Below are 21,136 nucleotides of genomic sequence, written 5' to 3' on the forward strand. Positions count from 1 at the left end.
GATCCAACTTGGTGAAGATGGTGGCCTCGTGAAGTGGGTGGAACGCGGAGTCCATCAGGGGCAGAGGATACTTGTTCCTCACCGTGATGTTGTTCAGCTCCCTGTAGTCGATGCACGGGTGTAGGGAGCTATCTTTCTTCTGAACGAAGAACAATCCCGCACCGACGGGAGAGGAAGAAGGGCGAATTAGTCCGTTAGCCAGGCAGTCACGGATGAATTTCTCCATAGCCTCCCTCTCAGGTCTGGAGACGTTGTATAGGCGACTTGAGGGGAGTGACGAACCAGGGAAGGAGCTCGATGGCGCAGTCGTAGGGTCGATGAGGCGGCAGTGACTGAGCTTGGGTCTTGGAGAACACTGTGCCCAGGTCATGGTAAGGAGAGGGGACCCTCTCCAGGGAGGGTTTGGGAGTCTGTGGTAGAGCTGGCACACTGCTGGTGGTGGGGCGGAACGCAAGCAGGACAGATGGCACTTAGGATCCCATGCTTGCACTTGGTTAGAACTCCAGTTGATCGTGGGGTTGTGTTTCTGGAGCCAGGGTAATCCCAAGATGAGTTGGTCATTAGGGGACTGGATGACGCGGAACTGGATCATCTCCCGATGGTTCCCAGAAATGATCAGTTGTAAGGGAATGGTGATGTGCGTCATGCGGCAGAAAGTCCTTCCATCCAGCGACCGCGCGTTCTCAGGGTGGGGTAGAGGGAGGGTGGGGATGTTCAGTTCAGACACCAACACTTCGTCGATGAGGTTGGCGTCCGCTCCAGAATCCACCAACGCGTTAATCCGGGTTGTTCTGTCGGGGAGAATTAACAGCGTGGTGAGCGTGGGACGATGGTTGTCTCTGTCAGACCCCTCATGCCTGTCGACTGCTCTCACCTCTACTGGTCGCCTGGTCCTGAAGGGGCACCGAGCCTGGGTGTGACCCGGCCTCCCACAGTAGAAGCACGAGCCGGTGGTTCTGCGGCGTGCTCTTTCCTCGGTAGAGATCCTGGTACCGGCCCGGGACAGGTCCATGGGTTCGGGTCCCTCCGACTGCTGCTCCTTTAGTCGAGGACTTGGCCCCTGCCTGGGGTACGGGTTGCCGGGAAGGATCGGTCTCTCCGGCCGGCGTTGTCTGGCACGGTTGTCCAGGCGGATCGTGGTGCACACGAGTTGGTCGAGCTGGGTGATGGGGTCCAGTCGCGCCAACTCGTCCTGAAGCGTCTCGCTCAGGCTGGCCAGGAAGAGATTCGCCAATGCTGCATCGTTCCAACTAGTAGCCGCCACGAGAGTGCGGAAGTCGATGGAGTGATCTGCCGCGGTCTTCCGTCCCTGGCGCAGAGCAATCAGTCTCTGGGATGGCTCCTGGTCGCTGGATGCGTGTTGGAACACCTTCCGAATCTCATCGGCGAAGACTGGGTAACGAGGAGGAAAAGAATCCCCGGACCACACCGCCGTAGCCCAATCCAACGCCCTCCCCTTGAGCAGTCCCATCACGTAGCCTATCCGACGGTCGTCGCTGTTGTAGGTCTGGGGCTGTTGCTTGAAAACAAACTCGCATTGGAGTAGGAACGCCTTGCACCTCTCAGGTTCTCCACCGAACCTCTCCGGAGGGGGTTGTTGGGGCTCCCGGAATTGCCAGGCTCCCGAGGGGTTGACCGCCGGGGAAGTGGGTGGGTGGGTGGGTTCCTCCCGTGGTTGTGGCAGGACCGCGACGGCGAGCCTCCTCATCTCTGCACACAGTTCACAAATCTCCAGGTGAAGCTCGGAGATTCCTTGTGAATGCTGCCGGACGATGGCTCCTTGTTCCTGGAGGGCGTGGAACATGGCAGTTGAGTCAGCACGGTCCATAGTGGCGAAATTGTTCTGAGACGGGTGCGTGGGGGTTGGACCCAAAATGCACGACTCAGAAACAATAGTAATATAAAGACCCCTCAGGGCTTTATTTGGGACGAATCCCAGGAGAGTAGTCAACACAAGCAAAGTCCATACACGTAGATCCAGCCAAACAAAAAGTAAACAAACAAAAAGCACGGTGCCAAGGGAAAAGGCAAACTCGTAGTCGGTAGACGTGCAGGGAGGTCCGGTAGCAGGAGAGCTGTCAGCGGGGCAGAGGACGGCAGGCAGAGGCGTAGTCGTGGGCGAAGCGGGAGTCGAAACCATGAAACAATCAGCGAAGCAAAAGTACAAAAACGGTAGGCGAGGACGTAGTCAAAAAACAAACGATGGTCACAAAACAGAAATCAATAAACAATGGTCGGTAAACAGGCGTGGATCGTAACGTGTAATCAATAGTGGTAAATGCTCAAGAGTTGCGTGGTAAACAGAGGCAGACAATTTCGCAGTGAACAGTAGCGCGACTGGGCTATAAATGCGGGTGTAGACAGGTGCAGACAATTAGTTAGAGCGTAGCAAGGAAATGGAAAACAGGTGCGATGGATGACAAGTTAAACAAGGAGATTAGTAATCGTTAGTAATAAACCTATCCTGCCCTAGCATTAGTAAATTAGTAAATGACATGCACGAGAAACGTAAGGTAACATGAACACATGATTAGTTTGTTAGTTTCTACCCAATCCTGATCTAGCGTTAGTAGTTTTAGTAAATAGACAAATGGAAACAATTAGGGAGTGAATGACAGAAAAAGAGAGAGAGAGAGAGAGAGAGAGAGAAAAGGCGGAACACAAGGTTTGGCGAGACAGACCTGAAACGTGACAAATATTTTTTTTCGTTCAAGAGAACTGCAATTTGCCAGTTACCCGGGAGACACACACAGCACCAATGAGGTGGTTAAAACAACACTGGCCATTCCTACAATCTGTTTTATCCTTTTATGTCACTATGACATATTATGTACTATATTTTGTGTAAAATGTAGACCAACACAGTTAGCTTAGCTAAACTGTCATTTCCCCAAACATGTTCACTCAACTTTCCTTTTTTATTATTCTTGTTATCCTTCTCATTAAATATTGCGACGCAAAATACTGGACGTCTTTGTGAAATACTGGACTGTTCCCCAAGCCCCATGACTTCCAGGAAGTGACATCCAAAAAAAATACACGAAGCAAAGTAAGAATAAGCATTTAATTTGACCTCTTCTTCAATGACTTAGAATGCCTGCCTAACTGGGTTCATAACATGTTCACCCTGTTAAGTTCATTTCTAGAGTAAATTCAGGTGAAGGTGAAAAATAAGAAAACTACCCTCACACATTAGTGTGTGTTTGTGTTTGTGTCATCTGATATACCGTTACGCTGATGCAATGTCCTTGTGAAATGCTGGACTGTTCCCCAAGGCTTCCTGGAAGTGATATCCAAAGAAAATACAAGAAGTGGTTAAGGTGGTCATTCCTACAATCTGTTTTATCCTTTTATGTCACTATGACATATTATGTAGTATATTTTGTGTAAAATGTGGACCAACACAGTTTGCTTAGCTAAGCTGTCATTTCAGCCAAACATATTCACTCAACTTTCATTTTTTATTATTCATGTTATCCTTCTCATTAAATATTGCGACGCAAAACACTGGACGTCTTTGTGAAATACTGGACTGTTCCCCAAGCCCCATGACTTCCAGGAAGTGACATCCAAAAAAAATACACGAAGCAAAGTAAGAATAAGCATTTAATTTGACCTCTTCTTCAGTGACTTAGAATGCCTGCCTAACTGGGTTCATAACATGTTCACTCAACTTTCATTTTTTATTGTTCATGTTATCCTTCTCATTAAATATTGCGACGCAAAATACTGGACGTCTTTGTGAAATACTGGACTGTTCCCCAAGCCCCATGACTTCCAGGAAGTGACATCCAAAGAAAATACACAAAGCAAAGTAAGAATAATCATTTAATTTGACCTCTTCTTCAATGACTTAGAATGCCTGCCTAACTGGGTTCATAACATGTTCACTCAACTTTCATTTTTTATTATTCATGTTGTCCTTCTCATTAAATATTGCGAAGCAAAATACTGGATGTCTTTGTGAAATACTGGACTGTTCCCCAAGCCCCATGACTTCCAGGAAGTGACATCCAAAAAAAATACACAAAGCAAAGTAAGAATAATCATTTAATTTGACCTCTTCTTCAATGATTTAGAATGCCTGCCTAACTGGGTTCATAACATGAACTGTTAAGTTCATTTCTAGAGTAAATTCAGGTGAAGGTGAAAAATAAGAAAACTACCCTCACACATTAGTGTGATTAGCTGAAGTGGGATGAGTGTGTCATGGAAGTAGATCTCAGAAAACAAAGCCACACAAAACGGTTATAGGATGTAAATTATGGGGTATGTGTGAGCAATTGCCATCGAACCAGGAAAATGATGGAGGACCTGGCAAGAATGTTGCAGGTGTCCCAGAGCATAATTTATATATATAGATTATGCACTATAATACCTGTGGCCACACAAATTAGTAAAATGCAAATTATGGAATCAATAACTGGAAACCGCAGCAGTGTGAACCCTGACCAATACATGCACAAAAAATATGGACATATGCATTATATTACAATGACATTACATTTATTCAGCAGACCTTTTATCCAAGGCAACGTACAATAAGTGCAAAGCAAAGGTCATTAGAACTACAGAACAGACCGGTGCAATTCACATAAAGAATCAGTCAAAATAGAAAGTGCCATAAAAGGGGTAGAAGATGAATACAGGTGATAGACGTGGTCATAGGGCACTCCCACAGGGAAGTACATTTATAGCTGGTCAATGTCCAGTGTGAAGAGCTGAGTGAGACTGTGCTGGAAAATGGGCAGTGACTGAGCAGTTCTTTTTTCTTTTTTTTAATGTATGTATGACATGCACTACCTTTTTCCACCCAAATAAAAAGACCATGTCTCCCATTCTGAATATTTTCACAGAATTATTTTAGATGATTTAAAAAATATATCACGCATTCTGATTCGAGATTAATGAATCAGAATGAATCTGATTCTGATTAATATATTTTGGTCAAATTTTATCCTCACTATTTTGTTTTGTGAGCAACCAGGTGAAAAAACGACTCGGCATCACAGAACTCTTTTTCGCTCCCATCCGTTAACTGGATGTTGACCTGCTTGATGGAGAAGCCCAGGTCGCGTAGAATCTCCTCAATTATGCTCTGACTGAGAACCAGACAGGAGAACCTGTGCTGCCCCACGAGGTAGAAGGTCTCATTGAGGACCCCAATGAGCACAAGTGCACCCCCAGGTTTAATGAGAGCCGCGATACTGCCCAGAGCCCGGCGGTACGTCTCCTGGTCCTTGCAGGCTGACTCCAGACACAGACTGGACACTATGCAGTCCGCCGGCTCCATGGTCAGAGGGTGGAAAGGGTTCTTCTCTCGAACGTCACATTTCAGCACCTGCTTCACTGCCTGCCTCATCCTCTGCTCCACCTCTTCTGGTGACCTGCTGCTCCAGAAATAGTGAAACGCATTTGAAAAAATGGCTTAGGTAGGTTAGGTTCAAATACAAGCAAAGGTCATCTACAGAAATGATCAATAAAACAATTCTGCCAAATACCATTAATGTAACGTGATGTAATGTAATTCTCACAGGACAATGTCCATGTGCCACATTTCTTAAATAGGCAGGGGAACGGCCCCCATTAGGTCCATATACCCAGTTCAACTTCCATTTTCACATTGAAATAATAAATACAATGTGTTTTAAATATAGTTTGATACAATAAAGAACCATGTTGCTCACACGTGATATTTTGTTTGGAGCCGATCAAGTGTTTAGATTCTAAGTTATGTGTGGACTTGTGGGTGCACTGTGTTCAAGACGCATGAAAACATGGAGCCCCCAGAAAGATAAATTGACAACATTGAGTGAGTAGCCATGCTGTTTGTAAATGTAAGAGATTGAGTAAAATTATGCCATGAAGTTCTCACATTTTTATTCAGATTTAATTTTTTTTTTTTTTTTCATGCGCTACCCCTGCTGGGATACCAGCCACAGTTGCCACTGGCACAGATCAGATCACTTATGCACTGCAAGAGGCACTTCTTCTGAGCGAGCTACCTTGCAGCCCTGAGAAATGATGATGTTATGATGTTGAATGTTGATGGAAATACAGAATGAGTGATATTAGCGTAGTCATACGAGCCAAATATACCGGTTCATTTTTTCACTTTTATCTACAAATGTATTTAGATCAGGTGCCATTTGTGCACAGATCAGATATGCGCAAAGAATCTGATCAGGAAGCATTGTTAATAATTGTTATAATAAAAGTGTTCTTAGAATTTGCCAATCAAAACATTTGATGGTTTGGGACAAAAATCACTTTGTGGTCTTATTTGGAGAACTTGGTACACATAACCCCTTGAAGCCCTGGCCTGACTTTTCAGATACGAAGTGAAATATCTTTCATTTGTCCCTTTCAGTTAAGTTTTTTTGTGTTGCTTTGTAAATAAAGATGAGACATTAATCTTCTAATTTTTTATATCTTTTTTGACTAAACATTAATTTTATTCCTGATTCCAATACTTCAATGCATATAAATGCATATACAGTACTGTGTAGAAGTCTTAGGCACCCTAGATTATTATATATATATATATATATATATATATATATATATATATGATTACACACATACATACATATATATATACACATATATACATGTTTATGTTTATTTTTTTGTTTATAATTCACAGAGTATAGGCTACCTTCTGCCTTCCAGGTCACAGACAAACTGGATGACGGGACGCCAGTCATAACAGCCCTCCTCATTTTTCAGCCACATCTCAACCTCTCGGCGATTGCAGTCGGTAAAGTCTGACATCACCATTTCTTCAAAGTATTTGCTGGCACTTATTAAACAATAGACTGTAGGTCCACATCCTATTTCGATCAGCTTCTTGCCCTTGAGATTTCCTGAAATGAAAAACAATCGTAACTTACAAAAGGAGAACATGAGTGTTATCATTGCATCTGTGCTCTTCGCTATATGGCAGCCTGATCCTAGATAGTGTACTTCGGAATTGCCCTAAAGTTTTTTTTTGTATTGAGATTCCAGCTTCAATAACTCAGGAACGAAATGTCAAACACTGAAACGAAGTAGGCATTCTGAATGCGGGTTTTGTGACCAAGGGGTGAAAACGGCTCAGGCAGTAAGAGCAGTCCTCTGGCAGTCGGAAGGGTTGCCAGTTTGATCCAGCCCTGGGTGTGTTGAAGTGTCCCTGAGCAAGACACCTAAGCCCCAAATGCTAACGAGACAGCCCCTCCCTACTGAGAGGGCATAATTCAACCTTACATACCAGCCCAACCATGTAAATAGCTCTTGCTTTCTTTTGATATACAATACTAATTTTGGCCCAAAATGTCAAGTACGTCCCTTGCACACCAAACCCTGGATATGTCTCAACGAAAACTGATAAAATCAAGCGAATATTCTGCTTCTCCTAAACCGACACGTAAGGGACCTTCTACAAAGTTCACCACCAGAAATCTATTTACTTGAAAAATCCCTAATAGCCGTACAGACATGAGATGTTATAAGTGACCCCGACTCGACAAGACTATAATCCAGGGGTCACCAACCTTTTTGAAACTGAGAGCTACTTCATGGGTACTGAGTCATACTAAGGGCTACCAGTTTGTTCACCTAAACTTATCTAAACTTCATGTATAATAACATATTTTTAAGATATTGTCATTTTTAAATCTATATAAATGCAAGTGTGATAAAAAAAAAAATAGCAACAGAATAAATACTGTGTTGGTGACCCCTGCTATAATCCATCAGCAGCCCCTACCAGAGCTTTCATACACTGAAACTGTGCCTTGGTTGAATCTCGGTCCAGTTTTATCCAATAGCTTAATTAACATGAGAAGGACAGCACCAAAACCAGTTTCGTGAATTAGAAGGCCCCTACTGACCATAGTACAGGTGTTAGATTTGGAAATTTATGCTCACTCTATTATTTTATTTTTTTCTGTTAAATTATTTTATAGATTCTCAGCTGTAAAAAGATGGAAAGCATAAAATATTAGTATAAAAGATGGAAAGCACTACAGATTAAAAGATCCTCTTCTGCCCCTATTACAACTCACAGTTAGGTACATTTTTAGCTTGGTTTAATTCAGGTTTTTATTAGAAAACAGATTCAGTAGCTTCACAACAGTTCGTATGAGAGCACGCACACACGCAAAAAAACAATACTGGCCATACTATAGCTTTTTCGATTTTGACATTGCAATTTAGTTTTGGTTTGATAAAAAAACAAAACAAAAGGAAAGTCATGGTTCAGAATATAAAGATTTTTTTCCATTAAAAATGTAACAAAATGAATCCAAATTGCAATGTCTAAATCGTAAAGCGCAGTCTTTAATTGGGAACTGCACGGACAGACTGTAGCAAGTCAAGGAGCAAAGTTGTTGAAAATCACAGAGTGCTGAAAAATAATCAATTTAATTAACATTAATCTCTTGCACAACAATGTGTCACTGTGTTCGTATCCACATTCAGAATGTGTCATTTGTTTCATTGTTTGACATTTCGTTCCTAAAATATTGAAGCCGGAATCCGAATATCCCACCATAAACCCAACATTGTAGTAGGACATATACACAATATATGAAACTAACGTTAACTTTACGCCAATTTCGGAGCAGCATTAAATTGTGACAAAACACCATTCTCACCACAGACCAAATGGCAAGTGTTTGGCTGACAAGGACTTCACTCACTTACCTGATGCAAATGTCTCGTGCAGGCAGCGTAGAAGGAAAGCCAAAACCTTAGGGCATTCACCGCTAACCGTTAAGTAATTTTTTATGTATGCTCTGCTGTCAAAATGTCCCTGGTAAAATGTGCCTTCTGTAAATGTTACGTGGTCTGAGTCAGCCATAGTTGTGTTACTGTGCGTTTCTCAGTGCTTGTGTTTCAAATAAAGTTATTGATGGGATTCACAAACGACGTTTATCCAATAACAGTAAGACACATTACTTTTATAAGCCTATACGCCCTTGAATCAAGGGGGCATATTCAGGAAATGTGAAAAATTAAAACATGAAGTTCAAAATAAAAGTCCTGCGCGAACAGGAGAAACGCGCGTCTCAAAAGTTTTGAAATGCACTAGCTAGTTAAGTTTGGGATTTAAAAAACTCCAATTAGGAATACGTTTATGGTTTACATTTCTTATTATGTTTTATTATTATTTACTTTCAATGGTTTGTTTAAAATAATCTGTTAAGAATTATTATATTAATAATATTCGCAACATGTTTCGCATTACTGCCGGGGATTGACTGCAGGCCCCTCCGGAAAACGGAGAAATAATAGGTCAAAGTTACGTTTGTTCCGATATTATTAACACTGGTTAAACGTGTACCCGGCTGCAGGTTGTCAGCTAGCTGAAGTTCTCCCTCTATTCTCGCGATCAACATCGCCTTAACAGTTATACCAGGGGTGTCCAATCTTATCCAGAAAGGGCCGGTGTGTGTGCAGGGTGTTGTTTTAGCACAGCACTAAAACAACTGATTCTACTCATCAAGGTCTTGATTAAAGACCACGATTAGTTCATTAATATGATCAGGTGTGTGACTGCTGGGTTAAAACAAAAACCTGCACCCACGCTGGCCCTTTTAGGATAAGATTGGACACCTCTGAGTTATACCAAACAAATTGTTATATAGTTTATTAGCGTCGCCCTACAATTAATCATAATCAAGCTTTTTATACCTGCAGAGAAGCAAACTGCCCAAATACTTTTGGTCCTCTAAAATGGAGGGACTATATAAAAAATATAATTTACGGCGGCACGGATGGTGCAGTGGGTAGCACTGCCGCCTCACAGCAAGGAGGTCCTGGGTTCGTATCCCCGTCGGCCGGGGCCTCTCTGTGCGGAGTTTGCATGTTCTCCCCGTGTCTGCGTGGGTTTCCTCCGGGTACTCCGGTTTCCTCCCACAGTCCAAAGACATGCATGTTAGGCTGATTGGAGAGTCTAAATTGCCCGTAGGTATGAGTGTATGAGTGTATGAGTGTGTGAGTGTGTGAGTGAATGGTGTGTGCGCCCTGCGATGGACTGGCGACCTGTCCAGGGTGTATTCCTGCCTTTCGCCCAATGTATGCTGGGATAGGCTCCAGCCCCCCTGCGACCCTGTTCAGGATAAGCGGGTTCAGATAATGGATGGATGGATGGATGTTATATATACCCAATATGGCTGTAAATACCCTCACATTAAAGCTGACAGTTTGCATTCGAAACTCATATTCTTTGTCTCATTTCAAACGGGAGTGTGCTGAAGTGCAGTGGAAAAACAACAGAAACTGCACCACTTTCCAAATACTTACAGACTGCACTCTACAAAGAGGGTAAGGCAGTCATGTGGAATTAGTTTGGGACAGTGTTCATCTTGTGAGAGAGAGAGAGAGAGAGAGAGAGAGAGAGAGAGAGAGAGAGAGAGAGAGAGAGAGAGAGAGAGAGAGAGAGAGAGAGAGAGAGAGAATCAGAAAAAACTGCAGGAATTTGGCCTTCAGACAGCATGTCAGTTTAAAGGTACAGAACAAGGTTTCAGCTGTAAGCGAGGGTAGTGTCCTGCTTCAGGGAGCCTGAGGTCACCACCACACAAGCAGTGAGGACAAATGCAGATGACGGACTTGGGTAATTGGGTTGCGTTGGGTAACTTCAGGTAATTTTCTCCACAACTCTAGTGCAGAGTGTCAATTAGTTGTGAGCCACAGGGTGGGCATTCAGGTTAAGTGCTTCAGGTTTAAAACCCGTCAAAAGAGGCTTTTCCCACAGGGCTTCCCTACAGATTTGGCAGCAGTGGGATTAAGTTGCATGGCCTCCTAAGGCGGCAACTCAACAGCTTGTACGCCTGACACCTTTCTAAGAATTTATAAAAGCTGACCCCTGCTGCCCCCTGCTGGTGTTGAGGCAAACCGTTTCCGATTCGGATTAGTACAGAAAGCAATGATCTTTATTTAAGTGATCTTTCTCTTTAATGCACAGGATTACCACAACGAGGTTTAAATTAAGGTATTTTCCCTCCCTGACAACATTATGTCTGTAATTTTTCTGTTATTTTTCTGTTTGTTACATTTAACTAGCATTTTCACTCAAAAAGGTCTTCTCCGTTCCTTATCTTATTCTTGAAAATGTATTATTTATTTATTTTTATTATTAATTTTTTAATTGGCGGTATGGACGGTGCAGTGGGTAGCACTGCTGCCTCAGAGCAAGGAGGTCCTGGGTTTGAATCCCGGTCGGCCGGGGCCTCTCTGTGTGGAGTTTGCATGTTCCCATGTCTCCCATGTTCGCGTGGGTTTCCTCCGGGTACTCCGGTTTCCTCCCACAGTCCAAAGACATGCAGGTTAGGCTGATTGGAGTGTCTAAATTGCCCGTAGGTAACAGTGTGTGAGAGAATGATTTGTGTGCCCTGCGATGGACTGGCGACCTGTTCAGGGTGTATTCCTGCCTTTCGCCCAATGTATGCTGGGATAGGCTCCAGCCCCCCTGCGACCCTGTCCAGGATAAGCGGGTTAAGATAATGGATGTATGGATGGATGGATGGGTAATTTTGAAATTGTAATTAAATTTGTTTTACTATTTAGTTTACATTACACCACTTAAGTGGAATTGTATTTAAATTCCATAAAAGTAAATGGTTTGCTATAAATAGGGTATAGTCATAGTTTAGGCTTCGTTGCTATGGCTGACCTCTGTTTAGGCTACATTTACATTTACTGCTTTTTTAGAAGAACTATTAGAACCGTGGCCTACTTCAGAGAGAACGCATCTCCAAGGACCGAGCCTGTTTGTTTAGTGAGCCTCATGGGTTGGTTCCATTACATTACATTACATTACATTAATGGTATTTGGCAGATACTCTTATCCAGAGTGACTTACAGTTGATTAGACTACGCAGGAGACAATCCTCCCCTGGTGCAATGCAGGGTTAAGGGCCCAATGGCTGGGCGGATCCTATTGTGGCTACACCTGGGGTCAAACCTCCGACCTTGTGGGTCCCAGTTGTGTACCTTAACCACTATGCTACAGGTTCCAACCATAGACTGTAAAAAATGGTTCCAACTGCCCGGACTCCTCCTTCAGTCTGTGCAACTCACTGGAGCCAAAATATCCACACACCGTTCCTATGCAATTCCAGAACATGACCAGAACTCTTCTCTTACATCAAAATAAATGGAATGAATGGAAAAGGAATGGAATAATAGAAATGCAAAACAAGCTTCGAGGTCGTTTTCATTTAAGCACACGATACGAACAGTTGCAGAGCACTTGTGAAATCCTACTGGTCCTACTTACAAACTGACATGCAAAAACTTGTATGGTAGCCAGAACAGGAACGATGCCCTTGACTTTGCCTGTGGGAATTTTGGGAGTGGAGGGCCTGACAAAATGATGACAAGCCTGGCGGTGGCCCGCTGAAAGATGGCGGATATCCCTGGCTCTCAGGGTGGCGGAGACGCCGAGCTGTTCTCACGCTCTCTGCAGGGTTTTCCGCGAGTTTCCCGTTCCCAGCTCACCTGGAGCAGCTGGGAGGAGGCTGTTTCAACACCTCGGAAACTCAAAAGGACCAGACGCTGCCAGGTGGTCAACCTCATGGAATGAACACATCAAGGAAGTCAGAGGCAAATAACCTATAACCTACAAGAGGGCCATGTTAACACACTTTGGAGACAGTTTTTCATGAATGAAAATGGTACTTGCTGCATTATCGTTATTTTTGCAGCAAGCATTAGGCCCCTTTTTAAGTTCCCACTGATCCAAGCTGTTAGATGTTCCTTAAAACATTTCAGCTATAATTGGTCACTAAAAAATTCAAGAACCTTTTAAAGGAAATGTTTCTCCCCGACTCCTGCCCTCGGTAACTGCTTGTCACTTCAATAGATTTTGCCGACCTTTTGAAAACCAGTTCCCGCCATTCCTGCGTAAAATCAAAGGAGAGGTACAGTCAGTACAGTGATCACCTAAAATAGCACAAATGAGTTAGTATGGGAGGGTCCGGTGGGTAAAAATGGTAAAAATAGATTTGATAAGCTTGGGGAATTAGAATAGCCCAATGACAGTAGGACTGTATCTGTGATTTCACTGTCAGACATCCAGACCTACACAAACAATGGTTTCAACTAAATGTATATATGTAGACTAATCATACATATATACGTATCGTCAAATTACGGTCCTTGAGGGCTGAGAACAGCTTGTTTTCCACCTTCCCTTTAGCTGGGAGTCAGGTGTGAACAGTCAGGGCAATCAGTAGCACTAATTGCTTAGTTAACTACCTTGGAGAAAATAATACCAGGGCTGAATTTGAGGGCCAAATCTCATGACCCCCCGATATTCAATTTGTCACATTTAAGAAAATGTAAAAAAAAAAAAATGTAAAAAAAAATTCATTGTCATACACATGAATGGTTGACATTTATATAGTGCCTTTATCCAAAGTACTGGACAATTGATGCTTCACACACACACACCAACAGCAATTGGCTGCCATGCAAGGTACCAACCAGCTCGCCAGGAGCATTTGGGGGTTAGGTGTCTTGCTCAGGGACACTTCGACACAGCCCGGGCGGGGGATCGAACCGGCAACCCTCCGACTGCCAGACGACTGCTCTTACCACCTGAGCCATGTCGCCCCGTGACAGAACTGCTGTCAGAAGATTACGTGGCACAACGGATTTCGTCAGTTGATGTCAATTGGTATAACACTGTCATACTTTTATTGGTAAATGCTATGATACATGTTACTGTCATACGATTTACAGATAAAAGTATGAGAGTGTTATGTCATTTGACATGACCTGACATAATCTGTTATGCCATCCTTTGACAGCTGTTATGCCTGATGTATAAAGTGTTACCTGTATATTTTAACAGTATCTGTGTGCACATACTGTAACCTGTGTTTTGCATATGTCCACATCTAAGAGTCCTTATGAATCTCAGAAATACAGAACCATTGCCAGCTGTATAAAATACTTATTGCTAATGTTTTTATGAATTGATAATTTTTTAATTTACTTTACTGTCATTTAGCAGACACCCTAATCCAGGGCAACTTCCAAGGTATACAGAATTGCATGTATGGTTTCCTCAACTAGAATTTCTTACTGTGCTTAAATCTGCTGTATGGTTAAACATGATTTTCAGTTACCGTGGAAGCATTTTATGCAATCTATGGAGTTATTCTAGTCCCTGTCCTTAGATGGCTCACTTGGCGTCATCATGTTTTCCTTAGGTAAAAGGCACTTAAAGTAAAGCTACCCAGTACTTTCTTCAGTATTGGTCATGCATATTATCTAGTTGCCATGCAACATCATGTGAAGCTATTTTAGATTTCTGTTTCCTTTATCTTGTTTCTGGAACTTGAAGATTATATCCAAACATACATATTCCACATTCCACACACACAGAATTGAACAGCTATCAGACTTAAGGCTGATGAAAGACATTTTGTCAATACCAAAGCAGTAAAGTTAAAGGACAAATGAAATTAAAAAAAAAGTATAACAGCATTTCCTCATAATGGTTTTGCAGCTACAAACAAGGTTTATTTAATTTATTGATTTTCCAACTTCTCACATTGAATTTCAGGGCCCATTTCCCTCAATGATGCCTACCCTATTCTCTGCAGGAACACAACTTCTCTGGCACATCTCCTCATGCTGCCATTAACAGACTCCGAAGGCAATCAAAAGCCTAGAATCAAGACTAGATAGTGAAATCTGATACTCACACTAAGGAAGTGATAGAATACACCTGAAACATTCCAAATCCTTCAGCTCTGGAGTAGGGGAGAGTGGATTAGGCTGTCATGTGGGTTGTCACCTTGTTCATTTCTCCAAAACAAGAGGCACTGCCTCTAAAATTAAATAGCCATTTAGTTAGTCTTCTGCTGTTCAAGTTTCAACATGATCTGCATTCTGAGATGCTTTTCGGGTTGTTATCTGCGGTTATCTGAGTTACCGTAGCCTTTCTGTCAGCTCGAACCAGTCTGGCCATTCTCCGTTCACCTCTATCATTAACTGCCACTCACTGGATGTTTTTTTGCCCCATTCTGAGTCAACTCCAGAGATTGTTGTGAGTGGAAATCCCAGGAGATCAGCAGTTACAGAAATAATAAAACCAGCCCGTCTGACACCAACAATCATGCCACGGTCAAAGCACTGAGATCACATTTTTCAAGCTCCTGACACAAATATGCATGGTTTTATGCATTGCACTGCTGGCGCACGATTGGCCGATTAAATAATCACATGAACAAGTAGGTGTGCAGGTGTTCTTAATAAAATGCTCAGTGAGTGTACGTGTACATGGATATTCACAGGGCAGTTAGGTACGCGGATTTTACAGACTCAATCACAGGCCTTGACACAGCACTTCGCAGGTGGCTAATGACACAGATTTGTCTAATGGGGCCATGAGAAATCATGGACCCCTGAAGGAACATAAGAAATCGAAGGGTCATCGTGTCAAATGCAGACATTCCACTCCTGACATCTCAGGCCCCAGATGTCAGACGGAGCTCCCTGTAACAGTTGGGAGACTGAAACTCAATGTGCAGATTTTAAGTTTATGTCCCTACAAGGCTGCAACAGCAAAGTCATTGTTTCTCCAACTTTTCCACTGCCCTGGACTCGAAAACCCTTTCGATGGGAGGGAAATACGACCCTTTCTGAAACCGTCACAACTGCTTTAACCCCAGTGTGTCACACAGCTGCATGCGATTAAACAAATAATGCATTTTTGAAGTGACTCGTGCTGGAAAATACAAGGTCACCTAGGTGACTATATACCCTTTTTGCAATGATTTGCTTTTTAAATGAGCATTTGCCCATGTCAGTCTCACTGCATGTTAGTGCCTGTAGCATAATTCCCTTATTATTATTTTTGCTGTGGAAGGGAACATTTCTTGTTTCTGACACAAATCCAAATGGAAGCACATACCTTGGTCCTGAGTTTTAGTTTTAAGGACAGAGGAACAGTTGTCTTCTCATTAAAATGTATTTTTATTGTTTGGAACAGAAGAAGTTTTCCTTCTTACATAATTGCATGGCACACGCAAATCCACCGCTTGCTTGTAATCCTAGCACTGGAAGAAAATAACAGCACAGAACACAATGATCCACATCACTTTTGTTCTCTGTGAAACACCATTGTTAGGAATGATAAATAACACATTTTGATTCTATGACCTATAAATAACTGTAAATATCTATCTGTAATCTTCACAACAGTCGAAAACAGGTACCAAATGTTTGTTTTTTTGACAAACTTTTTTTGGAATCAGATATTTTCCAAATGAAATTCAGGTTAAGTAGGAATTGAACCTGCAACCACTTAGTTAAATGCCATTACCATTATACCACTATACTACATTGCTACCATATGCACAATATGGCTTATGAGTGGTATATTTATTAACTGGCCTCATGGTACCCCCTCAAAATTTATGATAAAACCAATGAGAAGCAAGTGAGTTTTCTTGGGGTGACAGTGGCACTGAGTATTTCACCGTTTGAAGCGTTCATATTATTCAAAATATTTGAAGAGCAACGATGCGAACAGAGCTGGCACTCAAATTTTACTCCCCCCGGTGAATATTTAATGAATAATTCGTTAGCACCTCCGGGAGAACCATGGAATAACAAGACAGACTTGCTCTCCTCTTCTAGCCCGTGGCAAAACGGCTGGATTCCGCTGGTGTTCATCTGCTGCTGAGTTATTGCCCTTCCTGCCCTGTGACTCCCGTGCCTGGAAGCTATCGCTGAACAGAACTTTTCATCTTCTCTTTATTTTTATTTTTCCCCTGAATTATGCAGGCGATTTCAGGCTTCGCCTCGCCGTCACCCGCCCGGCTGCTTCATAAGCAGCTCCTGACAGACAGGCCCAAAGCAGCCCGGCCCTTTATTTCTCCCGGTATGCGCAATTCAACAACTGGCGGCCCCCGGATATCGCGACGGGTGTGACTCTCCGTCGCCCCCCCCCCCGCGCTAATCCCCCCCCCCCTGTGCCTCAGAGGCGTTCCTGAAATCCCCAGCCCTTATCCTCCGCTGCCGGCCACGGCCCAAACCAGGAGTCCGTGGAGGGACTGGGAATTCTGGGTAGAGAGAGGTGGAGGGAACAGCAGAGAAGCGGACTCCTCTGCCTGGTGACACCGGCGTGTCCCACCACCCCCCCCCCCCCCGAAACGCGCTCCCACTGCAGTCCGATTTAACCCCTGTCCCCCCCGCACGCCACACACATCCACACAGGAATGTGCGGAAATCAGCCCGAGGCCACCGCTAATTCAATTTTCAAAAGCAGCTCTGCAGGCATTAGCAGGGCATCCTAAGTATAGGTTATGACCTGAACTACAGTGAAAAGTTGTTATTAAATGTAACGTATGCGTAGGGTGTCCATTTCATGGTCTGACCTGATTTTGACAAGTAAGAACACTTGTGAAGCCCTCTTGCAGACATGCTCAGCCCCGGTTCTAGACTGCTCTGATTAGGGGGGCACTCACAGATTTTAGGAGGGAAACTTTTTATTCAGGGCCCAGTGGGTTTTGGCAGTACTCCAGCACATTGGATTTGACACGAACCAATGAATATGTGGTCACAGTGCACAATGTTAGCTCTGATTTGAAGGTATTTACATCCGTATTGGGTGGCCCGTGTAGGAATTCCAGTGTTTATTATATAGGCTATACATAAATCTTCCCTTCTAACTAGCTGATGTTCAAATTTCACTACCAGAAGCAGCTACTTATATCATCTACAACATCACTATTAAAAATACTTGACATTGGACAAAAACATGTTTCTCACCAATCTTTGCATATTGGAAAAGAGGACAATACTGATGTCAAAGAATGTAGCCATTACATTACATTACATCCAAAGCAACATACAAAACAGTGCATATCAAGGTCATACAACAAACAACAGAACACGTCGGATAGGGTACAATTCGTATATGATTATTTGTAAGCCCATAAACTTATGTCCAGGACACAAGGTAGCTAGGCCAAGTCTGTAACTACCATACCAAGATGACTACAACTTGAGAAACTACAGTATTGTACTGCATGTACTCCTTCGCCTGTCTACTGTATTTCTTCACTTTGCCTCACTCGTTTGTTTTATATTGCTGAAAGGCTTGCCTCCAGGTGATGACAGGATAAGTAATTATTATTCTCCCATACCTAACATGATTAGGAATCTCTTGTGGCTAATTTAATCACCTGCAACAGGCTGTGAAGTTTTGCTCATTTCTGGCTAATTTCCCCTGAATTCCTTCAAGCAAATTGCAAAGACGTTTTTGACATCATGCGGTAATTATACAAACACTCACAAGAAAGTAGCAGGTGGTGACAGGAGGTGGTGATTTCTCATTGATTTTCATCAAGTTTTTTTAACAACGAAGCCCTGGCTGCAGTATCGATCGCAGGATGCAGCCGCGTGAAAGAGTTTGTGTGGAGAAAAGGCAACATCAGTGAGAAAAAGAGAGTGGGGTGGAGAGGGAGAAGGAGAGCGGAGGAGGAAGGCACAGTCCTGGCGGTGCGCGTGTAGCTATGGGGGGTGACAGGGAAAGCATATCCGGACAACAACAGGTCCCGGGGGGGAGAAACAAGTGAGACAGACAGTCCGAAGCGGATGCTTTGAGGTGGCATAATAAAAACGAGGGAATTGCTACATTTGTTTTTTTACGTGGTTTCCAATGCCCAACTTCTGTCAAAGGAAACTATACTGACATTTGGAAATGATTTTAATCTAAATCACTCACCCACTTGCTGTGTTGTTTGTGCTTCTTTGCGGTGGCTGGCCTGGCCCATGAGCCTGCGGGGCCCCAAAGTAATCAAGGGCCTTGAAAATGGGCCCCAAAATAATCAACAATAAAATTGCTAAATTAATTCAAAAACACACAGGGTCCCCTTAACCAGCCAGGGTCCTAGGCGGTTTCCAATGCAGGGGCAGTCAAATCTGTCCTTCAATTAGTACGACAGATTAACCAGACTGCCTTCACACCTGAGTTAACTGCCAACTGCCACAAAGGCTCATAATCATAGTTCAGCTGGCAAAGTTCTTGCCCAGGTTACCATGACGGCAGTCGGCGACGTACTCAGTTGCCAGCCTTGTAATTTTAGTCAAAAAGCAACCAAACATTCTGTGGAAATTACTGAGCGGGCCTTTGACTTTTCAAAGGGTTAATAACAGACTGTTTTGTAGTACATCACTGCGTAGCAAATGCACTTTTATGTACTGTCAAGACAAGTTATGCATACGATGCCATAAAATAAAATGTTTAGTCAAGTCATTCTTTTCTTCCGGGGCCTTTGGGGAATAGATCACATAAATGGATCATATTTATATAATGCCTTTCATTGTCTGTGCACTCTTCAGTTATAAACTTGTTGCTACCGATGTGCAGTGCTGACCTGGGTGAAAGTGAAACCAGCACGTAGCCTCTGAATGGTGTGAGATTTTGACATTTCTAAATTGTAATTTGAGAGCACTTTTCTTGATGTCTGCCGCTGCTCCATTGCCCAGGCATGCTGGGTTCTCAGGTTCCACCCTGGGATTCCTCCTTCATTGTCCAGAGGCCCTCAGACGTTTCACAGGACAGGCTGTGGAACCTGCTGAAGCTGGCACAGGAACTTGGAACAGGAACAAGTAATCGTAATTGCAAGAAAAGGCCTTTGGGGACCTTCTCTGGCACTGAATAAACTTCAGGTTATTGGGTAATCCCACCATGCCCCTGAGGAATCCCTATCAGTTTCTCGGTTACTTATTCACCAGTCTCCGAATCTCAGAATTTATGTGTAAGATCCATGCTCCTGCTTATACACAGGCCTGAAACCAGATGCGGTGATAACCGTGTGAGTTTCTTCACCGCTGTAGTTCCCGAGCGTTGTGTAATTATGCGTTTTAATCAAGCTCTGAGGTAATGAACTCATTTGTCACCCATTAAAATGTAAAACAGTCCTTTATTCTGCCAGGTAAATGACGTGTCTCTGGTGCCTTTGGATGGAGTAGTTCATTCAGCTCAGATTATTTTTAGGTGTTTTTTTTCCGAAAACTCTCAGGAGGGGCAGCGGCGCAGCTGGTGTGCTTGAAGTTGCTCTTTCGGAGAGCCCTCTGTCTGGAGGTGCACTCTGTCACAGCAGCTGACTGAACCTCCGCAGCTGTTGCCCCTACCAAAGCCCACCGCACTCCACAATCTGCAGACTTTTCACACTGCATTGCCCCCGGGGGGAAAGGGCTATTTACACCCACCAACCAAAGTGAGGATGGAAAATAGCCCAGTCATGACACAAATTTTGACATGCAGCTTGCCCTGAGCACTACCCTGATGTACAAAGAAGCTATTTTCAGTGGAAGTGCACCCATTCAGAACAAGATTTTTTTATTAAATTCGGCCTCATTTACTGTTCACCCTTCTGGCATAAGTGTACTTTATTCCTTAATTACAGCTCTTTTAAAGTTTTATCCCTTGCTTTGTTTTTGTTGCCGATTCCTTTAGTTATACCCATGGCTTTTGTACGAGAACTGGATGTTCAAGTTTAGCTCATCATTTTAAAAAATTGCCAATCTGAAGATGTTCTTATAGGGACATGCGATAAAAACATCAGTGAAATAAATATTGAATTCTCCTGGCCCTCATTTTACGCCAAGATGTTGTCTGATGTATCTCTTTTATCAGGCCTCTTTTATAAGTAGCCTATGTGTATATGAATCAGTAATGTGCCAGGAACAAGCATTTTCTTTTATGGAGTCCGCTATTGTGTATTCCTGATAATGAGACATGACTATCAGACCCATTTTGGAAATAGGTTATGTTATTTACTTTGTCATTGGTCAATGGCTTGTTTTTTTACATGGCTTCTGTTTGTTATGTTATACCTTCATCTCATCTGATGACAGAGCGAGTACAGGGATATGGACACTCTTTAATAGCAATTTAGTGTGCCACGAGAGGGAGCCAAATTATCTATTTGGAATGTCTCGCATGCGGCAAAACATTTGGTTCGTCTACTACACACCATAATCATATAATAGTTGCTGATGTGAATGTCTGTATTTCGGATGTATTAAAGAAAATGAGAGATTTTGTCAGTGCATTTAATTCGTACTCAAACTATGGAACGTGATTTCAAAGAAAATGAGCAATATGTTTTATTTGACGATGTTA

At 43.1% G+C, this 21,136-nt stretch overlaps 1 protein-coding gene across 1 annotated transcript; it reads right to left on the reverse strand.

The window, feature by feature from the left end:
- Window positions 1–4,963: 4,963 nt before the first annotated feature.
- Window positions 4,964–8,932, reverse strand: LOC133108293 (indolethylamine N-methyltransferase-like). The gene is made up of 3 exons (XM_061217763.1): window positions 8,686–8,932; window positions 6,659–6,866; window positions 4,964–5,390 (listed from the first exon to the last, which is right to left on the reverse strand). The coding sequence occupies exons 1-3, from the start codon at window positions 8,840–8,842 to the stop codon at window positions 4,964–4,966; spliced, it is 792 nt and encodes a 263-aa protein (XP_061073747.1). The 5' UTR covers window positions 8,843–8,932.
- Window positions 8,933–21,136: the final 12,204 nt, after the last annotated feature.

This window comes from Conger conger, chromosome 13 (genome assembly GCF_963514075.1).
Source record: "Conger conger chromosome 13, fConCon1.1, whole genome shotgun sequence".
NCBI classification, from domain to species: domain Eukaryota; kingdom Metazoa; phylum Chordata; class Actinopteri; order Anguilliformes; family Congridae; genus Conger; species Conger conger.